The 17,755-nt window shown below is 40.8% G+C and overlaps 2 protein-coding genes across 3 annotated transcripts in view; one reads left to right on the forward strand and one right to left on the reverse strand.

Moving 5' to 3' along the window:
* The window catches only part of LOC126176357 (LIM domain only protein 3-like), a 1,143,263-nt gene that overhangs the window by 227,401 nt on the left and 898,107 nt on the right, over window positions 1-17,755 (reverse strand). The window lies entirely within an intron of this gene.
* The window catches only part of LOC126175194 (RNA-binding protein 12-like), a 43,886-nt gene continuing 39,607 nt past the window's right edge, over window positions 13,477-17,755 (forward strand). The window contains exons 1-2 of one of the 2 annotated variants that reach the window (XM_049921794.1): window positions 13,482-13,607; window positions 17,190-17,676. In XM_049921794.1, coding sequence (XP_049777751.1) covers window positions 13,593-13,607; window positions 17,190-17,618 — 444 coding nt within the window. In that variant the 5' untranslated portion in view covers window positions 13,482-13,592 and the 3' untranslated portion in view covers window positions 17,619-17,676. Of the gene's footprint in view, window positions 13,608-17,189; window positions 17,677-17,755 lie in introns of those variants that run through there. The other variant, XM_049921792.1, reaches the window with a different exon arrangement.

Here is a 17,755-nt window from a genome sequence, read left to right on the forward strand (position 1 = left end):
ACAGTACAGTTACATTTTGCAATCCTCGACCTTCATCAGCTCCACATTCAGTCACCTTTTCTGACCTACACCAGCTCTCAATTCAGCCACCATTTCTGCACCTGGACCTTCGTCATCTCTCACCGCGGCCAATCTGCCTCCATCTAAAGAGCCCACCAGTGTTTATCAGTCTGTGTCTTCAACTTCCGGTCAATAGCCTGTAGTGAAAACTTCAGTCTTCTGGAATCTCCAAACATTTCTAGACCGAAAACATCTCTCCGTCCTCTAAGGCCGCTAAATTGAAGATAAAGAATAGTAAACCAAGGGCTCAGCGAGATCTTGACATCGTCACCTTTTTTAAACAACAATTAGGTGAGGAAATGATCGCCACTGACGGGATTTAAAAAAGCCAAAGTTTGAAAGAGAGTTGATAAAAGATGATCTTAAGTCGGATGTTCCGAAAAAAAAAAAAATCACGCAGATGGTGGCCATGAAAATCCATTTACAAAACGGCGTAGAAAACTAGAATGTATTGGAAACAGTGGGTCAACAAAAGAAACCGAATAGTGCATTATGTGTCTGGAGTCATTTGAAGAATACTGGCTGCAGTGTATAGCGTGTAGAGGCTGGACACATGTTGGATGTGTGAATCAGGAATATTTTGTATTTTATGTGCAGTATCTGTAAAACAATGAGCTCAACATTGGTGAACTGACCTAAAACAGCAACAATAATTTCCCATGCTTATGTGTTGTATTATTATTTAATATCGGTCAGTGCAGGGTATAGTTAAAAAACGGTATTACCACAGAAAAAGCCGGCCGGAGTGGCCGTGCGGTTCTAGGCGCTACAGTCTGGAACAGCGTGACCGCTACGGTCGCAGGTTCGAATCCTGCCTCGGGCATGGATGTGTGTTATGTCCTTAGGTTAGTTAGGTTTAAGTAGTTCTAAGTTCTAGGGGACTGATGACCACAGCAGTTAAGTCCCATAGTGCTCAGAGCCATTTGAACCATTTGAACCACAGAAAAAACAATGAGGGATACTGAAAGGCACTTCCTACAAACATTGTAATTGTGTCTCTTTTACTTTCAATGTAATTAAGTGCTGAGAATAAAAAATAAAAATCATTGCACTGTGCTATTCTTAGAACATGTCTTGAGGTAAGAGAATAGCATATTAATAATTCGATTAACCACCACAGTTACAAAGTGAAGTCAAAAAACTTAATCCGGCCCATACTGCTCGACTCTCCCATACTTTCATGCATATGCATTCATTAACGGCCTTCTGTAGCACAATGCTTGAAAAGTGAGTCGAGAAGTAATATCTACGTTGACACTACGTAACGTTACCAACAGTATGTGTTATACAGAAGTTGAAAAATGAAATAAATAAGACAGATCACGTTGCGTGACAGCACTCGTGGTTTGCATCAACACGAGTGGCATTGTTCCGAAACTTCTTGGCACATGGAAACTGTGAGCCGGATCTGGCACGTACGTTACCTTTGTCGTGCAATATCTTTTACTGACTGAGCTATTCAGGCACGACTCACGATCTGCCTGAACAGCTCTACTTCCACCTGTACCTCATTGCCACCTTCCGAACTTGACAAAACTTGTCCCATGAAACTTGCAGGTTTAGAACTCGTGACAGAAAGAGAAACGCGAAGAAATGGCTCAGCGTCTGCCTATGGGATAGTTTACAGAAAGAATTTTTCTCTTCACAGCGGAGGTAAGTAAGCCTGAAACGTCCTGGCGAGTCCAAACTTTGTCTGACTGGCACTCGAACCCTTAAGTACGCCTCGCATCAGCTAGTAAGAGCATTCTCAGCGACATGCAAGCTTCGTGGTTGAAGACATAGTCGAGTGTATAGTTTTACTCTGTTCGTTTGTCGACTTGTCTATAAAACGAAGGGTGTTCAATAAGTAATGCAACACATTTTTTTCTGAAAGCAGGATGGTTTTATTCAGGATTCCAATACATTATATTATTCCCTGCTCTATTGGGCAAAAAACCCGATTTTCCCACATCAGTTCACTGTGAATGCCTTGCATCACCTTACTGGCAGAGCCTGTATGCCCGCATGCTACCATTCTGCTGGTCGACGTCGGAGCTAACATCTTGCTCCATCAGTAACCTGCCCATCATCCACGTACTGTTTCCCATGGAGTGCGTCCTTCGTTGGGACAAACAGATGGATGTTGCAAGGTGCGAGATCCTGGCTTTAGGGTAGATGAGGAAAACCAGCCCTTTGTTCATTTGTGAGCTCCTCTCTTGTGCGTAGATTTGTTTGGGGCCTTGCGTTATCATCGAGAAGGAGACGTTCGTTTGCATGTTTTGTGGCGAGGAACATGTTGAAGTCACTTCTTCAATCTCCTGAGGGTAGCACAACGCTTGTCAGATTTGATCATTTCAGCATGATGGAGGACATCAAACAGAATAATCCCTTCAGAATCCCCGAAGACTTTCGCCATGATTTTAGCAGCTGAGGGTGCGGCTGTCTTTTTCTCTTCGAAAGATGGGTGGTGTGGCGCCACTCCACGGATCGCCATTTAGTTTCCAGTTCAAAGTGATGAACGCGTGTTTCACCGCCTTGACGATGTTAGACAAAAAATTGTCACTGTCAGCCTCGTAACGCGAAAGAAATTCGGCACAGATTTTCCTTCAATGGCCTTCATAGTCTTAGGCGGCGAGGAACTCAGCGGCCACACACCTTTGAGTACCTCAGCTGGCGGGCGAGTGTGTCAGTGCTACCAACGGAGACGTCCAGTTGAGCAGCGAGGTGTTTGTGATCCATTGATCACCTCGAATGAGTGTGTCCGTATGTTGCAATTTTGTTGGAGTCACAGCGGTGTGCGGCTGGGCGGCAGGCGGGAGGTCGGTCAGATTTGCACGACTTTGTTGCGATGGTGACATGCCTCCCTCAACGACTCACCGTGCTTTTGTTCACTGTCAGGTCTTCGTGGATATTACGCAAGCACATACGAATATTTGCGATTCTCTGGTTTTCCGCCGAAGGAAACTCAATGACAGTTCTCTGTTTGAAACGCACCTTCTTTGTATATGCCATTTTAAACGCTACGTATATCGCCGCACTTATTGGAACTGCATGAAAGTATAGGGACTGAAACGGGAATATTTCACGATTTCTCACAACAAATTCCGCATTTTTTTCAACCGAAATTGAGCGAGAAACAAAAGTTGGATTACTTGCTGAACACTAAATACGGTTGATTGTGTCACGGAATGTTTGTTAATGATGCATAAGTATGCTGAAACCAAAAAGCGATGAGTAGAAAATTGTTGTTGACTTGCATCGGTGTGAAAGTACCAATTCACTTGATTAGCATCGGTATACGAGTAACACATCACTTGAAAGTTGCACCTGCCGCTGTGACCGAGCGGTTCTGGGCGCTTCAGTCCGGAACCGCGCTGGTGCTACGGTCGCAGGTTCGAATCATGCCTCGGGCTTGGATGTGTGTGATGTCCTTAGGTTAGTTAGGTTTAAGTAGTCTAGGGGACTGATGGCCTCAGATGATAAGTCCCATAGTGCTTAGAACCATCTGAACCATTTTAAAAGTTGCTTAAAATGCGAAACTGGCCTACTGTGGACTTTAATAAATGATTGCCTTTGACAAAATGGTTGACACCTCGATGGAACCATGGTTTTAATGTTAACCAAATTCTTACGGGCTGTGTAGTGGAGCATAAAGAAAATGCCAGAGAGTATTGTTCAGAAAAGGAATATTTGCAGTGTAAACGTGGTTATTTAAATGTAAATCAGTCACCACTGTAGTCGGTGGGGTATGTCCCGTTGTCTCATTGTCTTATTACGTTTGTTTTACTTACGTCGAGCAATTTGAGGGCAACAGGTCAAAAGAAGCAGCTACCATCCACAAGCGAGCAAACCAAGTTGCTTCCCCAGAAATGGCCTTGGACGGTAACCTCAACTTTCGTTGTGACCTTTGTACACGAGTGGGGAAAGCAATGAGATACGAATTGTTGTGAAACCGCGTTGTGTTAAAATGGAGATTCCACACAAACACATGCAGAACAACGAAAGAATTGTGCTGCAACAAGTGCGCTTTTTTCACTAAGTGACGGTACTAAAGACATTTTATCATATTCATAAATTAACCATTCGCTGGTCATAGATTGCGTGCATTACGGATAGGAGAGAGAGTTATACTCTGGTACATTTTTCAAACTTTCGGCTCTGGCCCTTGATAGAAGTTTGATATAGTTTCATATTATATTTTGAAACGATGGCATTCAGTCTTTTAGTGCTGCACTCTTTTACTGAAATTACAAAAATCTCTCCGGAAAATTTGGATTTTTCCAAACGTGGAAACATGTTCCATGTACAACATTATCTTATATGTAGGAACAAAGCCGGCCGAAGTGGCCGTGCGGTTAAAGGCGCTGCAGTCTGGAACCGCAAGACCGCTACGGTCGCAGGTTCGAATCCTGCCTCGGGCATGGATGTTTCGTGATGTCCTTAGGTTAGTTTGGTTTAACTAGTTCTAAGTTCTAGGGGACTAATGACCTCAGAAGTTGAGTCCCATAGTGCTCAGAGCCAATGAACCATTTTTTTGTAGGAACAAATATTTTACTGTAATTCCAAATCGTTGCAATCGAGGGAATCTTGTCAGTATCGTATTTAACCGTATATTACTCTGCTACACACCAATAATCGGTAAGTGAAATCAAATTAAGTAATAGTGTTATCAAAAACCAGTTACAAGTAAAATATATATTGAAACTGAAGCTATTGTAAACTAACACAAATTTTCATTTTCAACACAGAGAAAAAAGTATCACATGTTCGATGGAAAAATATTTTCTGTTTCAAGGTACAAGATGGCGCACGGCCGACGAAATACGGCTTTACTGTCCATATTGTTGTTGTTGTGGCCTTCAGTCCGAACACTGTTTGATGTCGCTGTCCATGGTACTCTATTCTGTGCAAGCCTTTTCATCTCCGAATAACTACTGCAAACCACATCATGATGTACTGCTTACTGCATTCATCTCTTGGTCTCTCTCTACAATTTTTACCCCCCACATTTCCTTCCAATACTAAATTTGTGATCCCTTGATGTCTCAGAATGTGTCCTATCAACAGATCCCTTTTTATAATGAGATTGTGCCACACATTTCTTTTCTCCCCAGTTCTGTTCAGCACCTCGTCATTACCAAAATGAGATTTTCACTCTGCAGCGGAGTGTGCGCTGATATGAAACTTCCTGGCAGATTAAAACAGTGTGCCGGGTCGGGACTCGAACTCGGGACCTTTGCCTTTCGCGGGCAAGTGCTCTACCATCTTTTTTTTTCATTTTGTTCATGGTTGATCGTTGTGTTCGGTCGTTGCGGACGTCACATGACATCCGTTCATGTTCGTTGTTGATCCTTTCACTCAGTTTTTTATTACAGAGGCCAACCAGCTCTCTGACCGAACACGCTGAGCTACCGTACCGGCCCCATCTGAGCTAACCAGACACAACTCACGCCCCGGCCGCGAAAGGCAAAGGTCCCGAGTTCGAGTCTCGGCCCGGCACACAGTTTTAATCTGCCAGGAAGTTTCACCTCGTCGTTAGTTACATGATGTATCCACTCAATCTTCAACCGCATGTCCATACGTTACATAAATCTAAAAATGTGTTGCAGTTTACTCACCATAAAATTCTGTATCTGAAGGATTAACAGCACATTCCAAATATTTTAAATATGTAATATAGTACTAAACGTACAGAACGCGAAATATTTACAAATGGTGCACAAAACAGCGTCGTGTCTAACAACAACCGTTGAAAAAGGCGGAAACTGCTTATGGCAGACTGTAGTGTGCATTCTTTTATGTTATTCTAAAATCAGCCACTAGACTGAAGTGCCGACCAAAAAAACATCGTTTATTCCTACGTACACTATCCTCTTGATACAACACTCTCTGCTACCGGTGCACACTTCATTCTGCAGGATTGTCATCATCGCTTTCGTTTTTCAGCAATGTAGGTAGAAGTTAATAAGCGTAACTTCGATTCAGGGGCACCTGTCTACTGTACACTGATGAGATAAAACATTTTGACCATTGCTCATCGCGAGGTTGAATGTCTCCTGCTAGCGGAAGAGAGGCGAATGGGCTGTCATAATAGCGGAGATATGGGCCGAAAATGCTAAAATCCACGGATATAAGGGGTTTTGACAAAGGGCCCATTGTTGTGGCGCTGCGGCAGGAGAGGAGAATCTCTGAAACGGCGAAGCTGTTTGCATACCACTGTTGTGATCACCTGTGGAAAGTGATTAAGGATGGTGGAATAACGCTTAGGCTGTTTGGTACTCAACGTCCACGTCTAATCATAAAATGTGCAGGTCGGAGGATCCCCCGCTGTGTAACCCAGGATAGGCAGTCATCTGTGGCAGACATGACGACAGAGTACAATGATGGTGCAGGCGCAGATATTTCCGAGCGAAAGACTGAAATTTCTGTTATGGGGAAATCAGTATATAAAACGTGTTATGCTGCCATCATATGACTCTGGTACAAAATCTTCAAGAACTGAGCTCATTTGTAGGACAGGGATGACAGAAAAGACAGTTCACTTATGAAATAAACAAAACCGTATGATCTGAAGTTAAGGTCGTCGTGACGAATGAAATTATTATTTCAGAAATGTTTCGTTACTTCAGTGCAGATTATTTATTTGAAAGAGGCTAAATGTATTCGGTAAAAATTCGGCAGTGTTTTCATTCGTTATGAAAAAATGGTGTTTGAAAGTTTTGTGAAACTCGAATTGACTACCATCTCAAACTCAGATCATACTCCCAGAAATGCTAAGTGCTGCGTATGTGACGTAGCGCCGCCATAGGTTATTACAGTTATCGACAAAGCATACGGCACTGCAGTAGGGATTGGAAAAACGTCTTCGTCGTAATCATGAAAAGTATTTCAAATTCAGTATGCTAAACGGATAAAATTCAAATTTAGTTATGTTCACGATGAACTAGAAAAATTGTATCATTAGCTTTAGAAATAAATAACAAAATAATATATACTATTTTGCTAAATCTCTCACTGCTCTCCCAGTTTCCCGTCTCACTTCCCCTTCTTCTCTTTACTTTCCTCCCTCCAACGCTTCCTAGCTACTCCTCTAGTTTCTTCTCCCTCCTCCCTCTTTCTTACAAACACACACACACACACACACACACACACACACACACACAAAAGCGCGCGCAAACACGCACACACGTGCACGCAACATGATCTATGTCGTCTTTCATCGTACGACAAACATCTCTAGGCATTGAAGTCAGCAAACTATTCGATTCCAGAGATACAACTTGCGTCACTTTTTCCATACTTATTGTCGCTATTGGCACTATTTAATCTATTCGATGAAACGAGACAGACGTCAAGTCAATACGACATTTCGCATGAAACAGAATGGATGAATGATATTGATCCACCTCTTACAACTCATGAAGAAACGCACGCGAACACGAACGAGCAAATAACATTTGCTTTTCAGGTGATGTTAAGTAGCTACACGCGTATACAGAAGCATTTTATATCAAGACGAGGACACCGAGAATATGAAAGTAAGCACGTAACTGGCCGTCTTATGCAATAACTACATATGATAAAAAATCTATAGAACGTGAAATACTCTGGAATACTGGACAAGGAAATGAAAAAAAAATCTATGTATTACAACAGTGAATTGCAATAACTTTGTTTTGAAGATATGTTTTTGAGAGAGACATTTAGTAGTTTTACATGAATCGATTGAAAAAAAATATTAAAGACAACGATGAAAAGACATGAGCAGATCTGGTAGCTCGTATAGTAGTACGGTTGGTTGGTTGTGGGGAAGGGACCAAACAGCGAGGTCATCGGTCCCATCGGATTAGGGAAGGATGGGGAAGGAAGTCGGCCGTGCCTTTTCAAAGGAACCATCCCGGCATTTGCCTGAAGCGATTTAGGGAAATCACGGAAAACTTAAATCAGGGTGGCCGGACGCAGGTTTGAACCGTCGTCCTCCCGAATGCGAGTCCAGTGTGCTAACCACCGCGCCACCTCGCTCGGTGTATAGCAGTACGAAAGTAGTCTTCGCACTGAAGGCTACAACAAAAACATAGCTACAAAAGAGTAAAATAAAATAAATACATCTCCATTTACGGACCGTATGATGGACGTTTTCTGACATACAGCGGTCTCTGAGAAAGCGGAAAACCATGACTTTTCTAGTGTAGCATCTTACTACCTGAAATAACTCAAGAGTGAGTCACATTTTTAAAATGAAATTAGAAATGCTGTGCCGAAGTGAAAGTATATAACGGGAAATTTATTAAATGATTACATGTACTGACAGTTTCTTTAAATGATCCTGAGTGTCAATCATTTGTCTGTAAAAGTAAGAAACGAGAGATAATCTGTACAGGGGTCTTTGCGCAGCTCCGTAGTGTATAAAACATAAACACGGCAAGTAAACCGATAAAGTTCAATATAAAGATGTCATCGTGAGTCCTTACAGCAAGATCCATATTACACACCACAATCGATCTCAAGCAACAGGACACATAAAACTTCTCAAGAAGAACTTAATGATTTAACCCTAGGACGCTCAAACCATTTTTTCTAACTTGGATGCCTAAGTGGGGGGGTGGGGGGAGGGGTGTTCGGCGAACCCACAGGTATTAAAGAGGTTTACTGACGAAAAATTACAACTTTCAAAATTGTTTATGTATTTTAACTAAGGCATCGGTTTACAAATGTTGTTAATTGTTATAAATATTGGATTGAGTGAATAAAAAATTGACGTATTACAATAAAAAATACAGATGTGTTCATATACAATAGACTACACTGAGTCCTCAACTGAAAGGCAAGAGACACACTACACAATTTTTTCTGAAAGTGTGTTACACACATGTTTATGACACTGTCCACAATACTGTTTTGGTTTACTTAGATTGTTGTACTTCTGCTTCTTCGTTTTAGCTTCTCTTGCACAAATATGGCACCGACCTTTCCCTACAGGAGGCTGACGTGCTTCTGTTGTCACTTCTTTGATTTTCGTTTGTAGAATAGTCTCCATTGATTGAACAATTTGGCTAGATAAGCCTCTTGCATCGGCACTTCTTTGTTCTACCTGCAATTTCACTAGTTCCAGCGCCCTCTAAACAAGCTGAGCATCTCATCAGTGGTGAGGTAGACCCCTGGTTTATACAGTAGTGGAAACCTATCATTCACTTTGTTGAAAACATCACGGATTGCTGTGAACTTGTCTGCTTCATTCTTAGCTGGCGGGTACTTTTGTCATCAAATCTAGTGATTGCAATAAGCTCCTTGAAACGTTCTCTTGCCATAATACCCTTGTAAACTGGACAACCCATTAGGTCTGACAAAAGATCGTGTACACTGACAGAATTGTCCTTATTTGCCCCAATAAGTATCAGGAATCCTATAAAGGCATACAATTCTTTCTCATTAGTCAAAGTAACATTTCGCCTAACTGCCTCTACATTTGAATGTTTTACTATAACATCCATGATGTTAGGCGTAAGAAGTAACTTCAATGCTTCTCCAAGTGCATGGCAAACACCAGCTGGAGTTACTCCTGCCTGCTCTCTTATTATATTAGAAACAAACCTCAGAGGAATTCTAGGCTTTGTGGTTACGTACCTTCTCCCAGACTTGGCCACAACAACATCCTGATGGTCACTGCCTGAAGCTGTGCTTTCTTCATCTTCTCTAACATCCACATCACTTTCTAGATCTGAATCATACTCCATATTCCATAACACCATCCTCATATTCACTTTCATTCCCAGAGAATCTTCGTCTAAAATTTCATTCAGAACTCTTTCTAAAGACGAGTCACGTATTCTTTTAGTCATTTCTAAGTCTGGGTGTGAACAGTAGGGAACTGCACTAACTCACTGCAAGTTTACAAGATAAATAACAGCTGACTGACATCAACAATCACTTCCTCTGAAAGTAAACCGATTGTTGTGAATATCAAGAATACCAACCAACAAGAAACTAACTTGTATTTTTGTAGAGATGAGAAATATGAAATACTACTAAGGGAAATTTTCTATAGCATGGAAGCCTAAGGGGAGGAGGGGGTGTTTGTTGGACCATAATAAGTTTATTTATTTTTTTCTTTCAAAGCAGGATTTTCTATAAAATATATTGACACTAATGTTTCATAAAATAGCCAACAAACAATAACTCAAAGGGAATATATAGTATGAAAGTTACTTGGGCAAAATCAGGGGACATAAAAAAATGGTGGGTTCAACGACCCCCCCCTCCCCTTTAGGCGTCCTAAGGTTAATTCATAATCTGGAGTTATCAAAAAGAAAGGTCGAGCGCCTTGGCTCCAGGATTCAGCAGCGCACTCTTCTGGCAAAATATGTGAAACTATCGGCACGTATACATCAAAAAATAGACAACGTCATCTTTGAAATGGAAAACAATCTAGTAGCTTATAGTGATGTGAATGATCTGATGGCATCTTTAAGAATGGAGGACTGGAGACTTTTCATTGACTTCTCTAAGTTAAGCTTTCAAGCTGTTTCGCTTCACAACAGAAACCCACAGCCGTCTGTTCCAGGTAGAACACGGTGTACATATGCAGGAGTGCTATGAAAGTGTAAAATTACGTCTTGAAAAATTAAATTATGAAGTCCATCAATGGCAGAAATGTGCCTATCTGGAGTCTATTGCTAACATACTTGAAATGCAGTTAGGATAAACCAAGTGTTGCTGCTTCTTTTGCGAGTGTAACAGTCGTCACAGGAAATCAAACTACACACGAAAAATACGGCCTGAAAGGAAAATAATGGATCCTTGAATAAAGAGAATTCATTACACTCTCTTAGTTTTTCGTGACAAAGTCTTATTGCCACCTTCACTCATTAAGTTTGGACTTGTGCAGAGTTTAGTGAAATTGATGAATTGGGAAGGAAAAGCTTCAATATCTAGAAGCAAAAGTTACCACATCCCAGCGATGCTAAGAGCAAAGAGGGAATCTTCGTTGGACCACAGATTTGAGAACTGTTTAAGAATGAAACATTTCGCACGGTCATTGAAGGGAAAGGTAAATCAGTTTGGGAAAACTTCAAAAATGTTGTTCACAATTTCTTTGGGAAACAAAGAGCTGAAAATTACAGTCTAGCTGTAAATGAACTTCCGAGGACATACCAAGAGGTAGGCTGTAATATGTTGCTCAATATCCGCTTTTTGGACTCACATGTGGACTTCTTTTCAAGCAATTGTGGCTCTATGAGTGATGGGCATGGAGAGCGATTCGCTCAAGACATTTCAGCTATGGGAAGAACATATTGGGGCAAGTGGATGTCATCTAATCTTAAAGACTGTTGTTGGTATGCCAAAAGAGTTGCCCCAAAAGTAGATTACAAACGAAAATAAAAAAAACCTGAGGATTCCGTGCAAACTTAATTATAAATATATTATAGTGTATCCATCCTGGGAATCCAGAATCTCAACGATTTTTATCTGTTTTCGATATTGATACTGGCTATCGGTCCGGGAATTCCAAGACGGTATCAAAATCTCTATAGTGGTTCCTTAGACTATCCTGGACAAATAAAAAGAAGCGAGCTGGGGGCTTTAGTTTATATATGTAGATACAGAACATTTAATAAAACATTTTTATTTACTTACTAAAACACGACCATATTTACATTTTATGTTTGCATGCAGTAATGTCCGCCCTTTATGCTTTTGACAGATGTTGATTGCAATGTATGTTTTAATGACAAAAAGATATTTTTATGTGATATAATTACATTTTAACAATTTCGGATATTTTTACTCTTTTGTACAGTGAAATCTTGCTTCTTGCCAAATTTCACGATTCTACGTCAACGGGTAGTACTCAACAGGTATTGAAGAGTGAATTTGTGAGTATCAAAATAAGTGACATAAAGGCTCGAATCTTTGATTGAATTGACCTAAAAGCTTAAATTTTTTACACCGCCAAGTGAGCATAGACCCTAGTAAGTAACATATATTTTAATTTGATACGCCAACCCCTTCCCGAGAAGAAGGGGTCTTGACAACCGGTCAGACAGACAGACGGACAAAAAATGACTAAAACATTTGTTCTTGTTATATAATTAAAAATTAACAATTATCGCATTTTTTTTTTATTTTTCGGTGAAACCTTCCTCCTTGCCAAATTTCATGACTCTAGATATACGGGAAGCACCCTACGGGTTTTGACGAATGACATTCGAGTATCAAAATACGTGACATAAATGACCGTATTTTTTGATGCATTGCCGTAGAAGCTTAAAATTTTCACACTGCCAAGGAATCACAGAGATTAATATGTGACATGAATTTGTACTTGATACTTCTGCACGTTCCTCAGAAAAAGGGTTCTAACTAGTCGGGCAGACGGACAGATACATAGACGGACAACAAAGCGATCCTATAAAGGTTCCGTTTTTACAGATTGAGGCACTAAAGCCTAAAAGGCAAACAGAAACGCTCAGGTGAATAATTAAAGAGATAAAACGGAGAAGGTCCATATATTTCAATCAACCGGGAGCTAACAAAAAAATTTCTGGTGTCTTATTCTTGTTCTTCGACCTCAATTTGGTTGGAATTGACTATTTCGGAAGAGATAGGGACAACTTTAATTTTTTTGTAGACCAGTGTTATCATACTAACTATACCGAAGAAGTGAAGATTCATATAGGCCTACCCTGTATGATCAGTAGACATGAGCATTGTAAACAGGCTTCTGTTCGAGTGGCATCCAGTTGCGTGTTTTCTTGCGGTAAATATTAATATGGCGACGTAGACATTAGCAATAATACATCAACCGAAACTATTTAACTGATGGAGAAGCAATAGCGGAGTTTCCTGTTAATCTAACCATTTTCATTTTAGCTTGAGTAAACACAAATAATTTGTAGTAGTTTAACGATAGTTAATTATTAAAGCAGTTTGCAACAACTTCTTACACTATCTTGCCTAGTTCCAAATTTCGGAATTTCTATATGGAATTCTGTGAATGAATTAATGAAAACAAAATATCTACAAGAGAAATCAAGGCATTGTCTTTGCATTCACCGCCGGAGACCTGAATCTGGATGTCCTGACGGGACTTCGAACTCCGTTCCTCAAGATTAAGAGCGTCATTTCATTCCGGTCGGTAACACCCGATGGACGTTTATTGTAACTTCCTATTCTATGAAAGTAGCAGTTAATCTCCTACTAAGTGACAGAACGAAGCATTAATGAGAGAGAGATTCTCGGAAAACTACTTCCGAAAATTTCTGTGTTAGTCAGTACGATAATAAACACGCCTTAATTATACACAGGTACTATCAGAATTTTCCACTTAGCTGCGCACCAATCAAACACGCTTTATTTGTGCCAATAGAATACTGTTGTGTTCACTGCGTCGTACCGTAAGGCTGGAGGTACAGAATGTTGCATGAACGAAGGTCAACTGTCGCGTATGTCACGCAAAGTGGTGTTACACTGATCCTAAACGAGCGAGCATTGTATATAAGGCTCGCTTAACGATTCTCCACTAGTGTGAAAAAACGAAACAGCCTCGCAGCAACATGAGGACTCTTCTGGTAAGTGTCCCAGCGGCGCGTTTGCCCAAGAATGTTTGAGCGTGTTTTAAGAAAATACCTAAATATCATGAGACAGAGTTTATGGTAATTTCGATTAACACATAAAAGAGAAAATACTTATTGTGGAAAGAAGTTTCTGGTGCCTAAGACCATTCTAGAAGTCACTGCCGTTTTCGGAAAATCAAACGTGTTCTGAATTTACGTTTACGTATAAAACCCGTAGACATTACACATTATTACCAATTTTTAAGACTTACAGTCCTGTTTCTTTTACGTGCAAATTCAGGGAAAGACGACTACCATCATGCCCCATTAGACGTCTTAAACTTATTCTAACGAAGTTTATAGGACAGCCACAAACCGCCATCGATACTTTTTATAGTGAGCGGTTTCTCTCAGTTTAACCCTGGAATTTACAGTTTAAAGTAGTTGGCCACTACGGAAGACAGAATGAGTATAAGACAAAGCGCTCATAGTAACAAAGATTCTGCTTGCAGCACCTACTTCGAAATGCTGTTTGTGTTGTAAGACATGCAACAAGAATGGAATTTGATACATCCGAATGTCGTTCTGAAACGTAAGCGAGATATAGTGAATATCTTTGATGGATTTTTTTTAGGTTTGTTTTCTTTATTATTTTCTAATTATTCACTGGAGGCAATTCCGTCGTTGGAATATTTACGTTTTAAAAATCTTCTACAGGCTGACGAAATAAAACCTGCCTCGAAAATATTTAGGACTGATCCATATCAATGAACAAGAGAAGAACACGTCGCAAAAACCGCTGGAAACTGAAATCGACGCACGAATAAATTGCTGTCACATGTTTGTACATGCCCATTTCACGCATACTCTGTCTTGAGTACTCCGATGTACCGTTACGTTTGAATGAGTGAGAGGAGAAAATATGTTTAGTGACTATATGAATGCAGCACAAAATGACGATCACAATAAAACAACGCGTGTTCATTGTCGAGTGTTATGTGATGCACAATTCGATGACAACGTGTGTGGAACTGTTTGCGTTATAATTTAAGGCTGGGAGTGTTGTGACAAAGGCCGGCCGCGGTGGTCTAGCGGTTCTAGGCGCTCAGTCAGGAACCACGCAACTGCTACGGTCGCAGGTTCGAATCCTGCCACAGGCATGGATGTGTGAGATGTCCTTAGTTAGGTTTAAGTAGTTCTAAGTTCTAGGGGACTGATGACCACAGATGTTAAGTCCCATAGTGCTCAGAGCCATTTGAACCATTTTTTTTTTGTGACAAAACTGTCATCAAAGTCTGCAATGCAAAAATTAGTGGCAAAATGACGCGCAAGGAGCGTTGTAGCGAATAGAACCGTAATTATTCGAAAAGCGTTCGAACATCAGAAAATAGAAAATGATAAAGAATGTAGCAACCAGTCACGGGAACATAATTTATTTACCTTGTTGCAAATCGATTTCGTATGATATCAGTCATCATCGGTGCTGAAATAAACACAACAGACAGGGCATAAACAACAACTGCTTTAACAAACGAAAAAATTGACAATAAAACATAGTTACATCAAATTAAAATTCAAAGTCATAACATACCATTTTTATAACCCATACATGCCATAAGTAGAAGTACTGTCCTTCGCAGATTTCTACCATCTAGTGACACATGAGCACAACACTGAAACGCTGTAATGCTATCGCTCAGGCAGAATTGCTACAAGTACGTGACAGTGGTAAATCGAGCACAGCAGTGCAATAATATTAACGGCGGCCATTTCCAGCATCTTCTGTGATTTCCATTAGTAAGGGACGATTCCACGCAAGAAAACATTTTCCGGGCCAATTTTGTTTTGCGCACCCTGAATCTCCCGCTGCTACATGCAAAGAGGATAAAATTTGTTAATCTTATCCAGTCCTCACAGACATAATGGCCTGAAAGAAATTACATAAATAAACACATGAAGTGGTCTAACATTTTCTATTTTGTGAGAGATTGAAATACTGCCAAATGGGGCAACAACTGACAGCTGAATCACTGAAATATTTTTTTCTTACTGTCTACTGTAGAATTCTTCACATTGGCAACCGGTTTCCTTCAAGTACTGAAGAGCTATTGAACTACCGGGTGATCAAAAAGTCAGTATAAATTTGGAAACTGGATAAATCACGGAATAACGTAGATAGAGAGGTACAAATTGACACACATGCTTGGAATGACATGGGGTTTTATTAGAACCAAAAAAATACAATAGTTAAAAAAATATCCGACAGATGGCGCTTCATCTGATCAGAATAACAATAATTAGCATAACAAAGTAAGACAAAGCAAAGAAGATGTTCTTTACAGGAAATGCTCAATATGTCCACCATAATTCCTCAACAATAGCTGTAGTCGAGGAATAATGTTGTGAACAGCACTGTAAAGCATGTTCGGAGTTATGGCGAGGCATTGGCATCAGATGTTGTCTTTCTGCATCCCTAGAGATGTCGGTCGATCGCGATACACTTGCGACTTGAGGTAACCCCAAAGCCGATAATCGCACGGACTGAGGTCTGGGGACCTGGGAGGCCAAGCATGACGAAAGTGGCGGCTGAGCACACGATCATCACCAAACGACTCGCGCAAGAGATCTTTCACGCGTCTAGCAATATGGGTTTTTTTCAGTTCTAATAAAACCCCATGTCATTCCAATCATGTGTGTCAATTTTTACCTCTCTATCTACATTATTCCGTGGTTTATTAATTTTTCAAATTTATACTGACTTTTTGATCACCCGGTATGTTATGCCGCAATTTTACGAAAGGTTGGTTCAACAGTTGGGATGTATTTATTTATTATTCTTTCACTCCTGTCTGCTACCTGTTGCTTCATTCCTGAGTACAAATCCCTCTCACTCAGGACAAAGCCTACATTGGTGATACAATAGTCGTGGCACATAGGACGAAGTCGTGTTCAGCGATGCGACAGGAACTATCATTCGAAGCGAAATAGTCTGAATAAACACGGGCTCTAAAATTCATACCTTAAGAGCTACGAGGACTGATTCATTTTCGATGTTGTGAAATGAATCTATACTATTGAAGACTCTTTAATTTCCATATTTTGGGAGGAGGTAATATGGACCAAAACAAAGAAAAAATGTCAGTAGGCATGTGCTCTAAAGTGGGTATCTTAAGACCTATGAGCATTTATTTAGTGGAAGATGCGTGTTTCACAGTAACGAAGATGAACAAGTGTTCATAACTCTGAAGGTATACACATTCGAACCAATGTTTGCCGGATGTTTTTTCCTTCTTTTAGTCTGTACTACACATTGTCAAAATATAGAAAGCAAAGAGCTTGCAGAAGAAGATATTTGTTTCACAGTATCGAAGGTGAAGAAGAACTCATAGCTCTTTAGATATAAATGGCAAGTTCACTATACTTCTTTTGCTTCGAATTACCATTCCTCTTATATACCTGAATACGATTTCGTCCTTTGGGTCAAGACTATCAAATCACCAATGTATACTTTTGCTATGGGACACGACTTTTTGGATCATCTTGTGTATTCTGGAGTTGAGTGTATGCTTTCATGGAGATGTTTCGTCCTCTACGCAGGTCCTGGCCGCGGTATTGGCAGTCGCTTGTGCACTCCCTCGCCGACAAAATGGTCGTCCGGGAAATGCTGGTATCAACTCCGGGGTCCCTGGAAATGGTGGCTTCGTCTCTGGATTTCCTGTGAATGGAGGACTGAGTCAGGCCTTGCCGGGGTCTGGTTTCGGACAGGGTTACCCAAGCTTCGGCGCTGGATTCCCGAGCAATGGCTTCGGTCAGCAGTACCCTAGCAGCAACGGCTTCGGTCAGCAATATCCTGGTAACAACGGCTTCGGTCAGCCATTCCCAGGTAGCAATGGCTTCGGTCAGCAGCTTCCTGGCAACGGCGGCTTTGGCGGTCGGTTCCCAGGAAACATTGGCTTCAACAGACCTCTCCGTAACTCCGGGGAACGAGACGACTCTAACAGTAGCGAGTCAAGAGAAAGGGATTGATATGCCTGTATGACGCCTTGAATTTTCCTGCGATGCATTAAAGAGCTACAATCTGCAATCTTTTATGTTCACTGATACGATACTTGGTAAATATGACCACCTTCCAACCGAGTTAAATTCCCTATCTACAATGGTCA

Source organism: Schistocerca cancellata, chromosome 3 (genome assembly GCF_023864275.1).
Source record: "Schistocerca cancellata isolate TAMUIC-IGC-003103 chromosome 3, iqSchCanc2.1, whole genome shotgun sequence".
NCBI lineage: Eukaryota > Metazoa > Arthropoda > Insecta > Orthoptera > Acrididae > Schistocerca > Schistocerca cancellata.